Source organism: Lutra lutra, chromosome 10 (genome assembly GCF_902655055.1).
Source record: "Lutra lutra chromosome 10, mLutLut1.2, whole genome shotgun sequence".
NCBI lineage: Eukaryota > Metazoa > Chordata > Mammalia > Carnivora > Mustelidae > Lutra > Lutra lutra.
In genome coordinates, this window is record NC_062287.1 from 81,422,670 (window position 1) to 81,438,913 (window position 16,244).

At 34.4% G+C, this 16,244-nt stretch overlaps 1 protein-coding gene and 1 non-coding gene across 4 annotated transcripts in view; one reads left to right on the forward strand and one right to left on the reverse strand.

The window, feature by feature from the left end:
* Window positions 1-3,169, forward strand: part of METTL15 (methyltransferase like 15) — a 201,529-nt gene extending 198,360 nt beyond the window's left edge. For 2 of the 3 annotated variants that reach the window (XM_047690353.1, XM_047690354.1), the window contains one exon: window positions 753-3,169. In XM_047690353.1, the coding sequence (XP_047546309.1) occupies window positions 753-1,198 (446 nt within the window). In that variant the 3' untranslated portion in view covers window positions 1,199-3,169. The remainder of the gene's footprint in view (window positions 1-752) is intronic. The other variant, XM_047690355.1, reaches the window with a different exon arrangement.
* Window positions 3,170-9,472: 6,303 nt separating this feature from the next.
* On the reverse strand, window positions 9,473-9,579 carry LOC125080239 (U6 spliceosomal RNA). The gene has a single exon (XR_007121268.1). It is a non-coding gene; the product is annotated as a U6 spliceosomal RNA (small nuclear RNA).
* Window positions 9,580-16,244: the final 6,665 nt, after the last annotated feature.

A 16,244-nucleotide genomic window follows, 5' to 3' on the forward strand; every position in this document is an offset into this window, starting at 1 on the left:
AGATATATAGATATCTATATAGATATATCTATAGCCTCTTTCTTTCTGTATATGCAGGTTATCATTTGGTATCATTTTATTTCAACATGAAGTATTTCCTTTAGCATTTCTTGAATGCAGACATATTAGCAATGGATTCTCTCATATTTTATTTGAAAATGTCTTTAAACCTTTAATTCTGAAGAATAGTTTTAGATAGCCCTCTTGGAAGACAGTTTTTTTTTTTTTTCCTCAACACTTTGAATATTATTTCAGTATCTTATAGATTCCATTGTCCTCATGAGAAAATAACTGTTAATCCTATTTTTGGTCACCTTTATGTAAAATATTTCTTTATTGTATTCAAGATTTTTCTGTTTACCTTTAGCTTGTAGTAGTTTGATTACGATCTACTTAGATATAGTTTTCTTTTATTATATTTGTAGTTTACTGAACTTCTTGTATTAGTGAGTTAATATTTTTCACCTAAGTTGGGAAGTTTTTTAATCGTTATATTTTCAAATATTTGTCTGACTCCTTCTCTACTCCTTGTTTGACTCCAGTTACTCTTAAGAGTTACAAAAGCTGTTTTTGACACAATAGTTTTATATCTTGATAGAGTGCTTAGAAATAAAATGGAAGAATGGATAAAATGCCAAATTTTCTAATGAAACGTGGTTCCTTAACTATATGTACACACAACCCGGTAGATTTACAGTGGAAAATATTAATTTTTCCTGTCCTCTTTTCCTTTTTACAAAATCTGTTCATAGGTGCATTTCCTCCCTCTGCTGTTTTTGCACGGAAAGACTTGCTACAACGATCTACCCATATTGCTACCAAGACTTTCCAAGCTTTTCGAATATTTGTGAACAATGAGCTCAATGAACTTTACATAGGATTGAAGACAGCTCAGAAGTTTCTGAGACCCGGTGGCCGCCTTGTTGCCCTCTCCTTCCATTCATTAGAGGATCGCATAGTCAAACGATTCCTGCTTGGGATAAGCATGACAGAAAGGTTTAACTTAAGTGCTAGACAGAAGGTGATACAAGCATCACAGTTGGGGTCAGGTCATGAAAACAAAGAAGGAGGCTTGATAGGCAGGCCCCCTTTAATTTGGGAATTGATACACAAGAAAGTACTTACTCCAGAAGATCAGGATGTACAGGAGAACCCCAGAGCACGCTCAGCCAAGCTTAGAGCAGCTATCAAATTATGAGAAAGTCTTCATCATTTGATCCTTCAAGTTTTTCCTTCACAGTTTCTCTCTCTTTTTTTTTTTAATGTGGTATTACTGAACAACTTAATATAAGAAAGTGTGGGAGAGATATATAGAAAGAGTTGTACTACATGTATGTGGAAATTAAGGGTATTTACCGTTATTTTCCTTGGAAAGAAAATGTCAGAAATGTTAGGATGACACAGAGAGTTCAACTAAAGGAGGATCAGCATCTCAAAACTGGAATTACTATTTAACTTTTGAAATGCAGTCCTTTCTCTAATCAGGAAATTTTTTTTAAAAAGGGGAAGAGTATTATATGTGTATATCTAAATATGTAAACTCAAGCTGTCAAAAGAGAGAGATTATAATTGTATCTGATGGTTTAAATTCTGAGTTTAGATATTCAGATTTGCAACAGACTTTCTGTTGATCAAATAATTAGTAATGATCATTGAAGAAATTTTAATTTCTATTTAGGAATAATTACATAGTACTATAGTTCTCTTAAATATAGGAATTATGCAAATTTTAAATTTTCAAATATTATTTTTAAGATGCATCATACTGATAAATGTCAATTTTGATTTTATAGTATTCATTGTTTTAAAAGGATTTTATAATATGATACATTTTTTCACATTGCAACGTAAAAATGCAGAATTGCTTTAATAGCTCTCATAGTGAATATTTCATGAAACATATTTAAAGTCAATTACATTTATATTAATAATATCCCAGAATGCCTTTGACACATAATAAAATCTATTATCATTTGAATCCTGCATTTTTAATTGAGATATTCAAAATAATTCAACCAAGTCTATTTGAAATAGAGAAGTATATGATATATTAAAAATATTAAAATGAAGGTGCCCCTAATGTTTTTACTTACCCAGTAGTAACTGTAATAGTAAAATGTTTATTTAGGAGACATTCACTTGGTAAATGATTCTTTAACATATTAATGAGATTGATTCATGATTTATATATCAACTTTTTGTATGTAAATATGCATTTCTAATTTTTTTAGTTATTCAGCAAGTACTAACTAGTCAGAGAAACAAAGGTCAATAAAATATACATACCTCACAGTACCGGTCCTATGGAGTATATAATCTAGTGGAGAAGAGTAATGGTAGTTAAATAATCACAAAAATCAATATAAAATTAACACTGTGGTAAAAAGCTACAAAGAAGCAGTACAGGGTACTGCAAGAGCATCTAGTAGGGATTTCACTTACTGAAGGAAACTGGGTCTGACCTGAATTATGCTTGAATTATGACTTGAAGGATTAATAATAGAGATAATTAGTCAAAGGGTATATTGCCATGTTGATTAAAGGTATATATAAATGATTGTTTTCTTAAGTGATTATCCCTAAAATCATATTATACTATTAATATGCTTAGCAAACTATTCAAATATAGGAAGAATTCATCTCCTTAATTATGGTGACAGATTATGAATTGGTGAGTACAAGTGAATAAAATATCAACATAAGTATGGGCAAAGGATAAGAATTAAATACTTGAATTCACCTTAAATTTACTTTATCTCTGTAATATTTAAGTTCTCAAGCTTGTTTGCAACTTTATAGGCTTTATTCAAATCTGAGCAGTTCTGCAGTAGAATTAATTTCTAATTGTGCAGAACTAGAAAATATTCTAGGGAGCAGTATCCTCAAATTAGAAAAAAATGAATGTACCTAGATTGCTTCACTGAATCTTTCCAGAAAAAAATGTTTTTTTCTCTAGTATATGAGTTATATTTGTGAATGAGAAAGATTCCCAAAGGTATATTCCCATCCAAGCATCTGTTTAGAAAATAAGAGATCACGCTCTTAAATCATTCAACAATGATTTAACCTATTTCATCTGTCATTTTTGTATCCTGTATAGTATGGGGATTTTTTCTTTAATGTTAAATGGAAAGTGACTGCACTGCGTTGAGTAGTATTTCCCCCCCCCCCAAAAAAAAAAAAATCATGTCCTTCTCAGAAGTTATCTGGCAGTCTGATCACTACAGTTGTAAGTAGTTCAGCTGAAGTCATACTGGAGCAGAGCAGGTCCTTAATCCAATATATGTGGTGTCCTTATAAGAAGAGAAGAGAGGGGTGCCTGGGTGCCTCAGTCGGTTAAGCATCTGCCTTTGGCTCAGGACATGATCCTGGAGCCCCAGGATAGAGCCCCGCATTGGGCTCCCCACTCACTGGGGAGTCTATTTCTCCCTGACTGTCCTCCCTCTCGTGCTTTCTGTCTCTTACCTTCTCTCTCTCTCAAATAAATAAATAAAATCTTAAAGAAAAAAAAAAGAAGAAATAGAAGAAGAAAAGAGAAATAGAGATGCCAGGAAGAATAGCACATGAAAATAAAAGCAGACATTAGAATGATACATCTACAAGCCAGGGGACACCATGGATTGCTGGCATCCATTAGAAGCTAGGAGAGAAGAATGGAAGAGATTCTCCTACAGTCTTACGTAGGAACTGACAACTTCCCTGACATATAGATTTCAGACCTTCCAACTCCGAAACAATGACAGAATACATCTCTATTGTTGAAAGCCACCCAATGTGTGGTAATTTGTTATAGCAGCCCTGGGAACCTAATACCATGTTAGAAAAAAATCTTGATTATGCATGAAAAAATCCTTTCTTCAATAAACACAAAATTGTTTTAAAATGTTGTAATGTAGAAATATAGGAGTTATTTTCTGTAGTTAGGCTGTTTACTGCAATCATTCTTGTCTGCTTCTTAGTCTTTGCTGTAGAATGTATAATAAAATAATGAATGAATTTTAAATGCTTAATGCTGGAAAATGTTTTTGTGAATCCAAACAATACATACAGAAAATGAACACTTGTTATTAAAATGAATGTGTATTTCTTTTCCAATAAAATGTAATGAATATAAAACAAGCAATTGTTTTACATTTATGAAGTTCTTATTGACTGCTTTCTACCAGTCATTTTAATATAACATCAATACCATTATGTAGTACATCAGTTCTTAAGAGGTATATCAGTTCTTAGTTCACTGCTTATTAAGAAATTAAATTTTATAACTGTACACAGTTTTGAGTTGATACTTTTATATATTCATTTTGTTTTAAACATTGTTTATTACTATATGATATTTGGAGTTTGTAGGGTCTTTTGGGAGGAATGAATTTTATCTATATTTCTTTTCTATTTCATGTAATATATGATATATGCTTTGGGCTCAAAGTCATTTGTATTGAATTATTTATTATGTTACAACCAATAGTTTATAAAAGAATACATTGTGTTTATGTAGGTTTTTTAAAATCTCTTAAAATTTACTTCCAAGCATTTGAAAATCATATTTTCTTTGATCTTGCAGAGTATTACATATCTTCACAGGTTTATCAAATTATTTTTTCTGATTTTTGTTTTTAAATAAGTAGAAATAATGATGAGTCTACACTACAGATTTCTAAAAAAGCAATTTTCATTTCAGATCTCTCATTCAAAAAAATGAGATAGCTCTTTTAAAAAAAATTATTTTTTAGAGAGAGAGAGAGAGAGTGCATACAAGCAGGAGGAGTGGCAGCGAGAGGGAGAAGCTGACTCCCCGCTGAGCAAGAAGCCCAATGCAGGACTTGATCCCAGGACCTGGGATCATGACTTGAGCCAAAGGCAGATGCTTAACAGACTGAGCCACCCAGGCATTCCAAAATATGAGATAATTCTTTTTTTTTTTTTCCAAAATATGAGATAATTCTTAATGGAACATTCAAAATGTACAATAAATAAAAAATATTGTATCCACACTTTTAGTTCATTAAAAAATGTCTATATTCATTACATAGCATGTATTTAAAGCTGACTATTTTGGTGGGGAAGAGGTCGTGGCTGGCTCAGTTGGAAGGGCATGCAGCTCTTGATCTTGGGGTCATGAGTTTGAGCACCATGTTGGGTGTACAGATTACTTATATAAATAAACTTCTTTTTTTATAAGAAACATTTAGGAAGAAATCAAAAACACTTCTCACTTCTTTTTCATAGTTTTATACTATATTATCCATTAGATTAATAAATTTACTCAATTTAAGGTGATTGACATTTTTACCTTTTTTAATTGAAGTATAGTTAACATTGTTTTCAGGTTTGCACCCTTGTGATTCCACAATTCTGTACATTACACTATGCTCACCACAGTAAGTGTAGTTACTATCACCTTACACCAGTATTACAATATTATGGACTATAGTCCCTACACTGTACTTTTCATTCCTGTGGCTTATTTATTTTAAAACTGTCATCTGTACCTATTAATCCCCTTTACCTAACTCACCCATCCTTAATCCCTTACCCTCTGGAAATCACTGTTTTTTCTCTGTATTTATGATTTTGTTTCTGGGTTGATTTTTGTTTTATTTTGTTTTATTTTTAGTTGTTTGTTTTTGGTTTGTGTTTTAGATCCCACATAAAAGTGAAATTATATCTTATTTCCCTTTGACTTATTTGCCTTAGCATAATACCCTCTGGTTTAGCTATATGGTCACAAATGGCAAGATTTCATACCACATCTTACTTATCCACTCATCTATTGATGGACACCTGGGTTGCTTCCATAACTTAGCTATTGTAAATAATGCTGCAGTAAACATAGGGATGCATATATCTTTTTGAGTTAGTGTTTTCATTTTGAGAGGTTAAATATACAGTGCTGGAATTAAAGTTGTGTGGCATTTTTATTTTGATTTTTTGAGGAAACTTCATACTGTTTTTACACCAGTTTACATTCCATCAACAGTGCATGAGGGTTTCCTCTTCTCCACATCCTCACCACCATTTGTTATTCCTGGTCTTTTTGATACTAGACTTTCTGACAGGTGTAAGGTAGTATCTCATTGTGACTTTGATTTGCATTTCCCTAATTAGAGATGTTGAGCATTTTTTCATGTGTCTGTTGGCCATCTGTGTATCTTACTTGGAAAAAGTATATTAAGTTTCTATGCCCGTTTCTTAATTGGATTATTTGTGTCAGTATGGAATTGTAGTAAATTCTTTATATATTTGGGGTATAAATCCTTTACTGGATATTCTTTTTATTTCTTTTATTTTTTTAAAAGATTTTATTTATTTATTTATTTGACATCGATCACAAGTAGGCAGAGAGGCAGGCAGAGAGAGAGAGAGGAGGAAGCAGGCTCCCTGCAGAGCAGAGAGTCCTATGTAGGGCTTGACCCCAGGACCCTGGGATCATGACCTGAGCCGAAGGCAGAGGCTTAACCCACTGAGCAACCCAGGTGCCCCGGATATTCTTTTTATTTTTTAAAAACTGTATATTTTAGATTTATTTAGAGCCATTTGCCCATGTTTATAGACTATTTAGTTTACTCTAACAGTTCCCCTCAGTGAGATCCTGGCCTAAACATATTTGCTTTGCTTATATAGTAAAAGAATAACATTAAAAATGAAGCATTTGATTTGTTCTTCTTGTTTTTAAACTCCCTTTCCCTTTCTCTGTTCACATTGCTATATGAATTTCTTATACCAGCTGAGGTGGCTTTATGTTTCCGATTCACTGTAGAAAAAGAAATACGAGGCAATATTAGCATGTAATCTCACAAACTAAGACCTACCTGTTAGAATCGTTGTAATGGATAAGAATTAACTAAAATTGCTTATGGTCAAAATTGTGTAATTATTTTAATTAAGCTTCTTTTCTATTGAGTTTTTGTGATTGCTGTATTAATCTAATAGATTAGTTGTGTGTATGCAACATTCTATAATAGGGGTAAGTATTAAAGAATAAAAGAGAATTTTTTTGAAGTGCCTCATAAATATAAATTTAGTGATAGAAATCTTGATCAGAGATACATTTTTCTCAGAACCACAATGCCATATGTTCGATGTTGAATGAAGCATGGTTTGTAAAAAAATCAGCATCATATTCTAAAGAGGCTGGATTGTATAACAAGCATAACTATTTTTATATTATTTTCTCAAATTTCATCTGTTTATAGCTACTATTTCCAACTAATGTTTGGTAACACACAGCATGATCTGCAGAAATACTAAGAGAAAGTTTAAATATAAATTATTTTTTCTAAGTCTGGTTATAGCATAAATTTTATAGCATAAATTTCCCAAACCATTCTCAAACCATTGAAAAAAATTCAATGGAATTAATTATTTAAGATTCAGTGGTGATAGTTCATAATGCCTGTTATTTAGATGGACCTTAAAATTCTTCACAGACTCTTTGGGCAGCCTCATTCTTTTCTTATATAATCTACCAAAATTGTTGGACTATAAAATAAATAAAATTTAATGCTCTGATATGCTAAGTAGAAGGTTGCCTCTTTGGTAATGTCATATTTCCTTAAGCAGTTCTTTACCTTAAATACTGAACAAGTTTTCTACCATTATTAGCTTATGCCCTATTAAAATACATCATTGCCCTGGCACTAAAATACAAAGGTGAAATCAAAAAATAAGATAGGCTCCATTTCTCATTCTTGAATAATTACTTCTGTCCATTAAACTCCATCCTTATGCTTTGGACAATATACTTGTCTGCCTTGCACAGGGTGAAAATTTGCATTGTGAAACTATCAAAGAGTATGATTCCTTATTCTCTCACAAGGAAAAATGTTATCATCCAACTCTTATAGGTGCTAAATTGAGGAGGAGCTGTTTAACTTTGTAAATTACACCATTGGCTTTGGACTCAGAAAAACATGTTTGAATTCCAGGTCTGCATATATTAGTTGGATATATATAAACTTGGGCATGCTCTTTAATCTCTTAAATCCTCATTTATTTCACTTTAAGATGAAGATAATACTGGTATTTTCTCATCAGTTTGCTATGAATCAAATAGAAAATAATAAATATTTATGAGTTAACTGAAAGTTGTAATTACCAAAATGTAACTCAATTTCTGGACATCATGATTAAGGATATGTATGCTTTATTCATGGTAATTTCAAGCTCAGCCTCTGCATTACTAGCAGCAGTTGTGACTGGGTTATAGTCAGCTATATTATTTGGAAAATTTATCCCCATTTATTATTTATTTAATACCCCCAGTGTTTAGAATATATTGACATGGTATATAAAACACAGTTACTGCTCTTTTGGAGCTCCCACCTATAAGAAAGCAAAATGGGGGAAAAAAAGAACCAGTTGCTAAAGTTTTTGCTCTTCATTTATGTTGGAGAAAGTATTTGTCCTCCTATGCTTCCATATCAGCAAGTAGCCAATCTACATGGTCCTTATATTAAGATTCTTTTGAGGGGGGAAAAGAAATGAGTACTTTGTGAAATAAGAGATAGAAGATTGCTATAGGAATATAAAAAAAAGTTTCTTACTTTTGCACTTTAAAGTCAATAAGAAGGACTAAATATGTGTGTTATAGATGTTAAAGGGAAAATAACTAGAGAAAGGTAAGGGAACTGTTTATACTAAGAATGAGTTGATGAACTTTTTTACAGCACCATAGAAACAGGTACTACAGATCTGAATCCTTGTAATTCCCACCTCCTTATCTTCATCTTGGCACTTATAAATCTCGTCCTTTATCTCTATTTTGTACTCCTACATCTCAGTGGAGAGATTAAACTTGCTCCTTTTCTATTTTATCTGGGACTTAGATCAAGTAATTTTGCTTATCCCTCCAGTCTTTAATCTGTTCCCCCTAGTATCTTTCCTTCAGTCTATAAACATACTCAAAAGTGCCCTAAGCTAAAAGCAAACAAGGACTTGGGTGTCCTGGGATCAAGCCTCATGTTGGGCTCACTGCTCAGCCAGAAGCCTGCTTCTCCTTCTCCTTCTGCCTACTGCTCCCTCTGCTGTGCTCTCTCTATCAAATAAATAAAGAAAATCTTAAAAAAAAAAAAAAAAGGTCCAACAAGGGCTAAAATCTCTCCCTGACTCTGTTTTCCTTACCAAAATACTGCACTCATCATTCTGTTTTGTTTCATTACTTGCCTTTTTTTTTTTTAAGATTTTATTTATTTATTTGACAGAGATCACAAGCAGGCCGAGAGGCAGGCAGAGAGGAGGAAGCAGGCTCCCTGCTGAGCAGAGAGCCCGATGCGGGGCTCGATCCCAAAACCCTGAGATCATGACCTGAGCCGAAGGCAGCGGCCCAACCCACTGAGCCACTCAGGCACCCCTCATTACTTGCCTTCTTAAAGTCTACGCTACCTCCCAATTCTTCACCTGTCTTTCATTTTTCCAATCCATAACTGTCTATATTAACCATTCTCGAGGATTACTGGTGGTGTCAATTTTTTTTTTTAATGAACATTTCACAAATTTACATGTCATCCTTGCACAGGAGCCATGGTTATCTCATCTGTATCATTTCAATTTTAGTGTATGTGTTGCTGAAGTAAGCACAATGATGACCTCTTATTACCAGACTCAATATCCTAATCTCCCTTTTGACTTACTTTGTCTCCGCAGTGTTTGATAATATTGATCTGTGCTTCCATAAAAACGTGTTCTCCATTGCATTCTTCAAAATCACTTCTTCTATAGCCTTATTTCTCTCACACTCTGATTCCTTCACTAGATTCTCTTCCTCTGTCCCATCAAGCCAGACCATGTCTAATGGGATTTATTCTCATGGTGTAGGTAGTCTGAATGAATGACTACATTTATTGAAGGCAGTACTATGAAATCACGTCATGATCATCTGTGGAACAGATGAGAGTTGGGTATCTTACCAAGATAACAGTGGGAGGAACAGAGATTGGAGTCTTCCTGGATGTTAAAATTGACATCAGAGTTTTTACTAATCAGGACTTCAGCTTTGGTAATGGCGGACAATAACTTAGAATAACCATCTCACTAAGAATAATTAGGAAATCTAGAAAAAGTGTTCTTGTTTTTATTTTTAAATAAGATACCTATTTGAAAACACTGGAAAGCTAGTAAGGCAGTGAAAAATATCTGGGAGAAGAAGGAAACTCAAAGAGGTTACCCCAGAATTTGTAACTTCCAGTTGCCAATTCCAGAAGAGGCAGCTGAGAAAGGGAACAGAACATTTGACAGTCTTATGAGGAGTACAGGTGAACTTGAATTGAATTGGATCTTGATTAAGAACTAAAACTCAGTTTCAAGTCATCTTAGTCCTTGAAATTGGATTAAATCGATCCTAGATGCTAGACTTCCTAAACTTGACCAAAGCAATTTTAAATACTCTGGGGGTGGGGGGGGGGAATCTTGCACCCAAATCACTTTTATAATTTTTCATATTCAATGTCCATTACTGAACCAGAAAATAACCAGTCATGAAGAGACAAGGCATGACTTTTTTAAAAAGGCTTTATTTATGTATTTCACAGAAAGTACAAGCACAGGGATTGGTAATGGGAGGGAGCAGCAGGCGCCCACTGAGCAGAGAGCCCAGAATGGGCCTTGACCCAGAATGCTGAAATTATGACCTGAGGCGAAGGGAGACACTTGACTGACTGAGCCACCCAGGTGCCGCACAAGGGATGATTTTTAAAAGCGGAAGAATAATACAGATAAAAGTATTCGTGGGATATGCAGACAAATGCTATCAATATGCTGAAGGAAATAAAAAATTACTGAAAATATACACCTTAAAGATGTAGTTCTCAAACTTAAGAACTCGGTTGATTAACTAAAAAGAGCAGATAATACCCAGCTAAAGATAAATCATGAACTGGAAGGTATTTCAGAAGGAAATATCCAGAATAATGCATGGAGAGACAAAAGAAAATACAAAAACTATGACACAGGAGTTACAATAAATGTCTAATTCATGTGTAACTGGAATCCCAAAAGGAGAAAAGAGGAAGACAAAAAAAGGAGTAGAAGTCATTTGAAGAGAGAAAGGCTGAGAATATTCCAAAACTGATAAAAGACATTAAACTACAGGTTCAGTAAGCCTCAAAAATGTACTAGGAACAGAATCTTAGAACCTGTTGGGAACCAAAATCAAAGGCAGAAGGCATTCTCTAGGAATATAGCTCATATGAGCTATTCTTGGAGAACAGTAACTATTTGATGATGAAATAAAGCAAACCAAGATATGAAAAACAAAATTAAAAAAATCAGCAACTGAAAATTTTGGTGAAGGACACTGTGATAAGCTTGGATAAGCTTGCTTGTATCTTTGTAAATGCAGATCTAAGAATAAACAAGCATGATTATGGCTACAGAACAGAAAACAAGCTCAAGTCTTGAAAATGTAAAATTAACAGAACTCACCAAAATTATGAGGTTAAGAGGTCATTTTATAGGGAAGTATTAGTGTACCAATTTCTTTATTTTTAGAGCAAGAAGTCAATACTGTCAAAATTTGAAACATAGTTTCTTTCATTTCATTTTTTTATAATTTTTAATTTTTTTTTTAATTTATTTTCAGTGTACCAGAATTCATTGTTTATGCACCACACCCAGTGCTCCATGCAATACATGCCCTCCATAATACCCACCACCAGGCTCACCCAACTTCCCACCCTCCACCCCTTCAAAACCCTCAGGTGGTTTTTCAGAGTTCATAGTCTCTCATGGTTCATCTCCCCCTCCTATTTCCCCCAACTCCCTTCTCCTCTCCATCTCCCCATGTCCTCCATGTTATTTCTTATGCTCCACAAATAAGTGAGACCATATGATAATTGACTCTCTCTGCTTGACTTTTAAAAACATTCCAACCTCAAGGGTGCCTGGGTGGCTCAGTCAGTTAAGCATCTAACTTCAGCTCAGGTCATGATCTCAAGGCCTGGCATCAGGCTCCATGCTCAGTGGGCAATCTATTTCTCTCTCTCCCCCCTGCCACTCCCCCTGCTTGTGCTCTTTCTCTCTCCTCCAAATAAACAAAATCTTTAAAAAAAAAAAATCCCAATCTTTTTGTACATTTCATAATTGTAATAAAGGGGTTCTGTTGTAGTAAAAAAAAAAAAAGATTCAGCAGTTCTTTGCTATAATTTCTTTTCATTTAAATTCAAGTAAAATGAAATGTTCTGTTTTTATTTAAAAATAAGATTCATCAAGAGTGCCTGGATGATGCAGTCCATTCAGCAGCTGACTCTTCGTTTCAGCTCAGGTCATGATCTCAAGGTTCAGAGATCAGCCCCACATTGAGCTCTCTGCTCTGCATGGAGTCTGCTTGGGAATTCTCTCTCTCCTTCTGCCTCTGTCCCTACTCTCTCTCCATCTATTTAATATAAACCATTAAAAAAATAAGATACGTCTTTAGATGTGTCCTTTTTGTAAAAGATATTTTGCTGATCTATTTACTCTTAGTGATATGTGAAAGATACTCTTTGTTAATGATGTTAAATTCTAGGTGGAAGAATTTGGGTGTTTATTCATTGTGTGTTAACCTAGCTCAATGTGACTCTTTATAATAAGCACATATCCATTTTACAAAAACAACCTAGTTGTTAGTATTATTATTTTTAAAGAGCACAGGTTTTGAAATCTGACAGACCTGTGTATAAATGCTGGCTCTGATGCTAAATAGCAGTGTAGCCTTAGAAAATTTACTTAATCTCTGAAACTCACTTTTCTCACTGAAAACTGAAGTGGTTTTTTCAGGTGATTATATTAAATGTAAATATGTATATATAACACTTAATCCACTTATGGCCAAAGCAATCAATATTTATATTTTTATTTTCATTTGTTGAGTTCTGGCTGTTTTGCCAGTTTGTCATATAAGCTAAAATAAAGAAATTGATCTCTTTGCTTACTTGTCTGTAAAGTAATGGGATTTATATGAGATATTCCAGCATACCGTCTACCTCTTCTAGAGCTGACTCTCATCTACATGGTTACTTTGCAATCTGTTGTGTTATTCCATCACCACCTCCCCTTCCCAAATCTCTCGCTGTGTTCTTGTCACAGTTGATTGGGCCAGGGGAGGACACTGGTACAAACTAGATTAATCCTAGCTGCAAGTGACTGTTCCAATCTAGACCAATAATGCATTCTTTTCTTAAAATTTTTTTATTTAATTGAGAAAGAAAACTCTTAGTCTCTCTTCAGTGTCTGAAAGATATAAAACTGTACTCCTTTTTTTATTATGTTCAATTAGCTGACTTATAATACATCATTAGTTTTTGACGTACTGTTCAACAATTCATTAGTTGCATATGACACCCAGTGCCCATCACCACATGTGCCCTCCTTAATATTCATCACCCTGTTACTCCATCCCCCTATGTCCTTCCCTTCAGTAACCCTCATTTTGTTTCCCAAAGTCCAAAGTCTTTCATGGTTTTTCCTCCCTCTCTGATTTCTTACCATTCAATTTTCCCTCCCTTCCCCTGTAGTCCTCCGTCCTATTTCTTATGTTCCACATACGAGTGAAACCATATGATAACTGTTTTTATCTGCTTATTTCACTTCACATAATTCCCTCCAGTTCTATCCATGTTGATACAAATGGTGGGTATTCATGCTTTCTGTTGGCTGAGTAATATTCGACTGTATATATTGACCACATCTTCTTTATCCATTCATCTGTTGAAGGGCATCTTGGTTCCTTCCACAGTTTGGCTGTTGTGGACATTGCGGCTATGAACATTGGGGTGCGTGTGCCCATTTTTTTCACTACATCTGTATCTTTGGGGTAAATACCTGGTAGTGCAATTGTTGGGTTATAGGGTAGCTCTATGTTTAAAATCTTGAGTAAACTCCATACTGTTTTCCAGAGTGGCTATACCAGCTTGCATTCCCACCAACAGTCTAAGAGGAGTTCTCCTTTCTCCACATCCTCGCCAACACTTGTTTTCTGTTTTGTACATTTTTGCCATTCTGACTGGTGTAAGGTGGTATCTTGTGGTTTTAATTTGTATTTTCCTGATGGCTAGTGATGTTGAGCATTTTTTCATGTGTCTGTTAGCCATTTGTATGTCTTCTTTGGAGAAGGGACTGCTCATGTGTTCTGCCCATTTCTTGACTGGATTATTTGTTTTTTGGGTCTTGAGTTTTAGAGGTTCTTTATAGATCTTGGATACTAGTCCTTTATCCATAATGTCATTTGCAAATAACTTCTCCTAGTCCGTGGGTTGCCTCTTAACTTTGTTGACTGTTTCTTTTGCTCTGCAAAAGCTTTTTATCTTGATGAAGTCCCAAAAGTTCATTTTTGCTTTTGTTTCCCTTGCCTTCAGAGACATATCTTGAAAGAAGTCACTGTAGCCAATGTTAAAGAGGTTACTTCCTACGTTCTCTAGGGTTTGGATGAGTTCCTGTCTCACATTTAGATCTTTCATCCATTTTGAGTTTATCTTTGTGTATGGTGTAAGAGAATGGTCCAGCTTCATTCTTCTGCATGTGGCTGTCCAATTTTCCCAGCACCATTTATTGAAGAGATAATGTCTTTTTTCCATTGGCTATTCTTTCGATTTGTCGAAAATTAGTTGACCATAGAGTTGAGGATCCATTTCTGGGGTCTCTATTCTGTTCCATTGATCTATGTGTCTGTTTTTGTGCCAATACCATGCTGTCTTGATGATCACAGCTTTGTAATAGAGCTTGAAGTCAGGCATTGTGATGCCCCCAACTTTGGTTTTCTTTTTCAACAATTCCTTGGTGATTCAGGATCCTTTCTGCTTCCATACAGATGTTAGTATTGTTTGTTCCAGCTCTGCAAAAAATGTTGATTGTATTTTGATAGGGATTGCATTGAAAGTGTAGATTGCTCTAGGCAGCATAGACAATTTTACACAGTTGGTGGAGCTTGTGACTCTTGATCTCAAGGTTGTGGGTTTGAGCCCCACACTGAAGGGAGAGATTACTTTAAAATAAAGTCTTTAAAAAAAGAAATGGGTTACACAATCAAATCATGGAAAGGGTATGGATACGGCTAGGCTTCCAGAACAACACGTCTGGAATGAGAATATTCCCAGGAGTAACTCTCCAATTCCTATCTTTTAAGCTCTCCAATTCCTATCTTCTTAAGAGTATTCATTCCCACCATGTAAAAAAAGACTGAGTATAAATTCCAGAGAGAGAATTAAAAGATGGGAATTGGAGAGCTACTCCTGGGAACATTCTCATTCCAGACCTCGTTTTTTCTGGAAGCTCAGCTGTATCCCTGACCTTTCCATGATTTGATTGTGTAGCCCATTTCTTTTTTTGAAGATTTTACTTTAAAGTAATCTCTGCCCACAGTTTGGGGCTCAAACCCACAATCTTGAGATCAAGAGTCACATGCCCCACCAACTGAGCCAGCTAGGCACCCCAATGTGTAACTATTCTCGGACTTTATACATCACTATATTCCTTCCTTCTTCCCTATCACTTTTCTTTTTTTTAATGAAATAACTTCTGGTTGACATTCTCTTATTTACAATTAAATCAATACAGGTTTGGAATAGATGACTTTTAAGAATTATTTCACCTAAATGTTTAATAATTGCTTAAAATATGTTCTTAGACGTTCCTTGTTTATTAATTCACCTAAATATAGTCTTCATGATCTTAATAAACATCTATGAATTACTTTACATGCACAACTGTACCATACATATCTAGTTTCTAAGCAATAAAATAAGTTCCTCAAATTTATCAAAGTGGAGGTCACATGTCTTTGTCATTAGTCTTTCTAACCAGATTTGGAAACATCCATTTGAGAGGGTCTGTCTAATCCATGAAACTTTCATTTAAATAATGGCAAAACATCTTATGTTTCTTCACAGTGCTGAGATGGCATGGTAAATAATGAATATGTTCTCTTTTTGGACGTACACATATTCTTTGTGATTCTACTTCTCTCTTTTTAGATGGCACCATGCCTACCTCTTTATCTATAAAATTATTTTCACACAGAAACCCCTTTGATGAAGAAAACCATGTTTTAGAGCCAGCCAGATGGTTTTCCCATTTCCTGTTATGTATATACACATATATTTTTCATGGCGGGTAGGGATCATGGAGAAGGAAAAACAAAAACGAAAACCTATAGTGAACATTGAACCTATCTCGTTATTCTAGAATCTATCATTTTTCCTTTGAAGAAATTCAACATTTGTCTTACAACCAGAGAATAAACATCAGCTGCTAGAGAAAGCTATTGAATTTCA